This window comes from Agrilus planipennis, unplaced genomic scaffold (assembly GCF_000699045.2).
Source record: "Agrilus planipennis isolate EAB-ADULT unplaced genomic scaffold, Apla_2.0 scaffold47, whole genome shotgun sequence".
Taxonomy (NCBI): Eukaryota; Metazoa; Arthropoda; class Insecta; order Coleoptera; family Buprestidae; genus Agrilus; species Agrilus planipennis.
Genome location: NW_020442442.1, coordinates 434,807 through 441,622, shown reverse-complemented (window position 1 = coordinate 441,622; position 6,816 = coordinate 434,807). Strand labels below are relative to the sequence as shown.

Here is a 6,816-nt window from a genome sequence, read left to right as displayed (position 1 = left end):
TTTCGTCTGACCCATATACAGAAAACGGCAAAGGCTCACCAAACACAGAAACTACAAATTTCTATGTCAGAAATCTCTCAAAATCCTTATTATTTACATGAAAAGACAGTTGAAGGTATTTTTTTTTTAATTTTCCTACAATCCCCAGTCGTATTTTTTAACAAATAAATTCATTAATAATGATTGCAAAATACTTCCGACGAACATGGTAATTGTTGATCAGACATTATAGAAATTTTCCTTAGTAATTATTTCGCCTTTCTTTTACAAAATTCATCACCACTAACTTTTTTTTTTACAAAAAATTATATTAAAGTGTAAAAATGGAGAGTGATATTTTATTTATTGCAGTAGTAATGTCTGCCAGGAATACAAATTTAAAACTGGTATATTGTAAATAGATAAATACACAGTACCTTAGTAAAGACTCAGTAGGCTCTGGTCAAGGTTACAATAGATGCAATTGTAGGCACTAAAATATGCACATCAAAGAGGTTTTTTTTTAGTTCACATGCATCTAAACAGAAGAAATGGCATAACTAGGACAACTACGTAAATTTTGTCTTTTTATGGGTCTAACCTAACCCAACGTTTACCCAAGAATTCTTTTATTTGATTGCTTTAGATCGTAAGGTTTATTTATGGCGAACCTTTTGTGAAGAAATTATTAAAAGATAATTTTGTGTCCATGAGTTTTTATGAAATCGGCAAGTGTGTACTTATTTCATGAATTAGATTATATTGCTATCACCTGTCGTAGCTAAGTGGTCAGAGCATTAGTGCGTAAAGCTAAAAGTCCCGGGCTCGATTCCCGGCGAGGGTGTGACAATTTCTCCTGATTACTTTGAGGTAAATTAAAGTGGATCAAAACTAAATGAATTTACACATTAATATTTGGTGACGTTTTGCCGAATACACACAAGGCGAGTCAAACTAGAGCAACGACTAGCAGATAGAAAAAGTTGAAGTATTCGAGCAGCGGTTTTCTCGTTTCGTCTCCGGCGTGGCGTGCTCTATCCTTCCGCAACGATCTCGACAAAGTGTCCGTCGCGGCAGCACCGGCCGAAGCCGTGCCGCGCCGTCCGCACACGACCCCTCCCCAAAATCATACTTACACCAATGACTTGGATCTAACGACATAAAAATCGCGATCGCGACATTAATTCAAACATCAATATTTCACCCCACTTTACGCCCCACCAGAAAGACGTCCAAGAGCACCTACCTGGCTCGGCGCGACGCCGAAGACGACAACAACAGGTAGAGTACCGTCCCCACCAGAGGCGGCATCTCTCTCTCATCGATTCCTGCAAAGGAGTTCCTCCGAATTCTCTCATTCCTTGCCGGATCAGACAAACAAGAACGCTCGCTGGCAGGAACTTTTCGTTACTACTGTTAACTATCGTGACTTATGCGAACGCAGCGGACGGTGTTGAGAGTGCCTCAATAAGACCAACCTAAAATAAGATCAACGTGCGCTCAGGCGAGAAACCCGATCGAAGGTGCGGACTCGGTGCTGTCGTTGTTCGAGTGCTTTTTTTTATTCTTCGCCTTCTATTTCTGTGTTCTTATACTTACTGACTGATCTCATGCAGGTATTTTGTGCGATCTTGATTAATTCATTGGAAAACTTGTGAATGTTCGTGGTGAGTAAATGACTGTGTTGCCTAAAGACGGAAGGACCTGTATCGGTGCTTTTTCTCTCAGGACACAAGGGACTAGTAGAGACAACAACATCGAGGTATGTCATAAAATTTATTTAAGTATTTATTAAAAACAAACTACTTACATTGATCCAAATGAAGAGGCAATAGAAGAACGAATTGCAAGAGCAAAGCAACTGGATCTCTAAGTAGTAAAGGAACTTCTCGTTCGACGGGCGCGAGAGACATTGAAGAAGAGGGAGCCGAGGGTAAACCACAGAGCTGTTGGAAGGTCATCCATGCCGGCCACAAAGCCAAAACACGGGCATGGACAGCAAGAACATGAAGTAATGGTACTGCAAAATAATAATGAACATAATATTTTACAAATCAAACATTTGAAAATCCATTTAGGGATCATAATATTAATTTACCTATACAGTCCCTTTTTGGTAGTAAGGGATTTGGTGGCTCATTTGCATTTATCACAAGACTGCCACCCCTTTGAATCAATTCCACCTCCAGATTGGTGCGAGCTATAGAAGTGACAAAGAGGAATAGGCTCTGGTGACTAGGCTTGTCACCTTTTGGCTTGAACATGGGTTTCAGTTGCGTGCTACTTGTCATGTCTTCCATTGCTTTACCCATTGCTTCTGATAACTTAGTAGTATTCTGTAAGAATTTTTTTTTCTATTTTACCAGAGCAAATGAGGTACGACAACTAACTAATTAATGGTACTTTTGTACATTTATCAAAGTGTGTATTACAATATAATAAAAAACAAAAGTCTTACAGGCGTTTGTTCGTTTTCTTTAAGAAAATCACTAAGCTCATTGAGAGCGTCAGACATACTGGTAGGCCGTGATCGCACCATCTGAGAGCAATCTCCTAACTGGGGTGACAGGGGAAGTACAGAATTAGCTAATTGTCTACATAATGGACAGAGGTATTCGCCACTAAAATAAAAACGGTCGACATAAAAGCAAATCTCATCAACATATATTTTACAAAATTTTCACATACTCATCAGGCGATAAACTTTGTTGTCTTTGCTGTGCTAACGAGTGCAAATATGACTCTAGACAATCCAGATGAAGATGATGTCCACATGTTTGAACATGGACTCCGCCTTCCCAACCAATATTTATAGACAGCAACCAGGAAGGCTATGAAAAGAAGGTCAAATTAATACAGCAATAATTTTTTATTAGATGGTAGAAGGTTAACTGACCGAGTCAAAATATCGGTTCAATTCTTCTACCCTTCTGTCGAACTCGCAAGTCAACGTGTCATCCCTTCGGAAATGCTCCCGTTCTTCGTCACAGGTAGGCAATGTCGCCCTTTCGTTTCCGTGGCCTTGGCGTCGCCGATGTCCTATCACGCTTGTGGTCTGCACGAGTACGACTAACCCCATTGGTTTGTCATCAGTACTTGGAGTACTCTGATTACAAATCACGCAGTCGTACTCCTGCTTGCTTATCAGAATATTCTCGTCGTTTTTCCAGTCCATACCTAAATAATTATTTTTAATGTTTAATTTTCATGTCTTTAGACAAGAAAGTTTAAAATTAATTTACAATTCATCACTCTATAATATTTTTTTTTGCTCGTAAGCTATTCCACATTAAAATCGTATTCACATGATGTGTAACATGTAACCTTGGCAACAAACAAACGCAAATTACTATATGGCAATGCAATATGTTGTTAAAAATCAATATTAGCAGACCGAACGGTTGACAGTTGTCTTCCTTCTCCCTTTTCCTTGTTCTTTAGGCAAACGCCAAATGTAGACAGCATTGATTAAATAGCGCGCGCTTCTCTTTCTTAATTCCGGTAACGCGTTTCCGTCGCATTCACGAAATCACTTTCATAGTTTCACATACGTATATACCGAGATGTACGATATTACATATCAAAAAGTAGGAGATGTTACCTACAAAGGCTATTGAACAGTATTAATGCGAGACTTACTTGTGGCACTTGCTTCGGTCTCCATTTTTTCCATGAACTGTTTCTGTCTAGAAGCAAACTCAGCCATAAGTTTCTGCTGTCGTTCTTTCGCCCTTCGCCTTCTTTCTTCCCGTTCTTTATCTTCCCTACGCTTTTGCTCCTCTTCACATTCCGATTGCGGAGGCCACAACTTCAACCTGGTTTCCTATACAGATACAAACAATAAAGTTAATATATGTATAGGTTTATACAATATTTGATGTTTTCGAAGACTTACTTGTATACAATTTTTACATGTACTATCTAACGCGGATATTTTTTGAAGTAATTTGGTTACGAAAAACGGTCCATCACCAATAACACCGAAAGAATCAGACGTGCTCGAACTTGCTTCCACTTCTTCTGGATTGTAACTATCTGGTATTCCAGATAGTTGAGAATNTAATTTTTCGTATTCGAAATGGAAGACTAGCTCTTAAAAAACCCTATCAAGTTTTCCTGTAATTTGTTCCATATAAATAACAACCATGTTTATCGTTAAATATGAAGCCCGATAAAAAGCAAGCAATTGATTTTAATCAAAATATCGTGACGCGAGGAAGTCTAAGAAATATACTTTACACTTTTTCCCGTGTGTCAACGCGACAAACACTGCGTAGGCTTGTCTAACTAAACTTAACGCATTCAATGCTCCGTATTGCGTGGGAAGTGTGAAAAAATCACAGAAGGTGTGTCCAGGTGACCAAAAACAAAATCCGAGACCTATCTTCCTTACACATAAATAAATAATAACAATTACCGATAGTAACACCTCCAAAATTCACCCTCCTACACAATACGCTTAATTTTAATCTTCTTGGAAAACAATAAAGAAACATTCTTTCCGTATAATTCAGTTCAAATACATCAAAATGTCGATTTTCCTTTTTTTATAATGGCATCGCTCATTGTTGTAAAAACAAAAAAGAATCACATTTATCGCGTGCGCTTTGTTCCTGAGCACCCAAAGGCTGCTAGATCATGATTATGGTAATAGAAACTACACAGAAAAAACGTAGAAAGCAAAGAATAAAGTACATTAGATGCTAAAAAAAAAGAAGGTCATCTCCCACAACAACGAAGATCGATTATTTCTAGTAGATATAACACAAGTCGCCATCTACCGCCTCAACCTAAACGAACAGGTATATAAAGAAATACACAAATAAGTACATTAAAGAGAAAAAGAAAATAATTTTTTTATTACGTGCTAAGATTCAACATTGTACGACTGGTATTTAAATANCTTCAAACTTCAATTTAACTCGTCAACACCACATTCCCAATATATAGGATCGTTTGTTTTGGCATTTGCTTAATATAATAAAAATATAAAGACATTTTAGCAAACGAAAAATTATTTTTTCAAACTAGACCAACTAATATGAGCTCTACTTCAAAGTGCGTAATTATTTTGCTACCGCTGTTTTCAACAAAATAGCCCGAACTGTTTGTTTATTATCATCTTTTTATGAATTCCTGATGTTATAATGCATGCTGCGCCAGTTTTATTTCGTAAAATTTACCCGCTGTCTCTTTAAGCATAGGAAATAGCGAGAGACATCAACGTTAGGTCAAGCGACGAACCTGAATTAGCTTACATACAAAATCGTTTAGAATAACTCCGACGGAAAGGCTAATTCTATTTACGACTAAAAACAATCCTTTAGATACTTGTATTTAATCCTTTCTAGTGTTATTTACAGCAATGTTTTTACAAATATTGTAGTTAGTTAACTCTAAAATCTGCAAAAGAATTACGACACCACAATTTGTTTTTCTTTATAATTGGTAGCTGAACAACAATTAGAAATTTGAGTAGTTTTATTAAGTACTTTGTAGAAAAACTAAGTGTTTGGATCTATAAGGACATTTCGCCTAATTTTAAACAATTTTGTAGTTAACTCACTTTTGCCAAGGGATTCTGATACCAATATTTATTTTTTTAGGTAATAGTCTCATTTCAAACGTCTTTTTTGAGGGGTTTTTATGATACTAACATATCAATCTGCGGAACTATGAAATTAAATTTTATGGTATAACCTTTAATCATAACTAAATTAAAAGGTATCTGTAAGTATTAAGCCAATCGATAAATACTGATTGGTTTATTGACACAATTTTTGCACTGACTATTCGGATTTTTTTTCTCGGTTTGTTTTTCTCAAAAAAGCTCATCTTAGAAATACTAATCAAATAATTGTACGCTGCAAATTGTGAAGTTACGGGAGTTTAAAAGTTGGGGGGCATTTCTACTATATCGTCAAATATTTTAATTTCCGTTTCAAGGAATCACTTCTATGTGTGTATTATTAACCCTTGATTACAATCGCTCGATAATGACTAACAAACTATAATCATTCAAAAACCATTCAAAATAACATAACTCTTAGTTTAATTAGTCCCGAAGGATAATAATAGAAATTTGAATTCGAAATTCGAAAAGATAATTCATAATGCAATATCCGGAGTTTGGAAAAATGAAGAAATCAAAGTTAAAAAAAAAATGTAATGTAGGTAATATACTTACGTATATAGAAGTTCTACTTAAAATCGAAATAATGTTAGGATTCTATTCATTTTTGAACAATTGAAAAAATACAATTTTACAGTCGTTCGTTCCGTATTCCTCAAATATATTTAGGTAGTTATTTCTGCAAAATTTTCGCTTTGTTGAAAATTCTTGCGAAAACCTTTACGCCAATTCCACCAAACGTCTGGTATCAGGAGTTGACACCCGCTGTTACAGCTACTAATCCACTCTCTATGGAAAAGTTAAACACCCTATTCGGAGCCATTATACCAGAAACCAAAATCCGGCAATAAACATCGTTGCAGGTCGTTTTACAAGAATTACGATTGAAACAGTTTGCAGTGAAAGGGGTCGCCCTGTGGGAGTCTGTCCCATCGATAATCTGCCCATTTCCACACCACGAAGACGACTATTTTGACAAATTTACGACCCCGTTGCTTCCTATCACATGCCTTTTGCATTATATGACTGACTTTGAGTGACAATTAAGATTTCAGAATGGCATTTTAAACCACCATATTTGAATCTGAATGCCAACTCTAAACGACAGCTTTTATGCATAAATAGCTTAAGTTATCAACCATTTATACGAACATATGCTTATATATATACATATATATATATATATGTTTATCTATCATTTCAAT

The 6,816-nt window shown here is 36.2% G+C and overlaps 1 protein-coding gene across 1 annotated transcript in view; it reads left to right on the top strand.

Annotated features, from left to right (window-relative positions):
• Window positions 1–1,296: 1,296 nt before the first annotated feature.
• LOC108744606 (knirps-related protein-like) overlaps window positions 1,297–6,816 on the top strand; it is a 45,271-nt gene continuing 39,751 nt past the window's right edge. Inside the window, exon 1 of the mRNA XM_018480469.2 lies at window positions 1,297–1,741. Coding sequence (XP_018335971.1) covers window positions 1,655–1,741 — 87 coding nt within the window. The 5' untranslated portion in view covers window positions 1,297–1,654. The remainder of the gene's footprint in view (window positions 1,742–6,816) is intronic.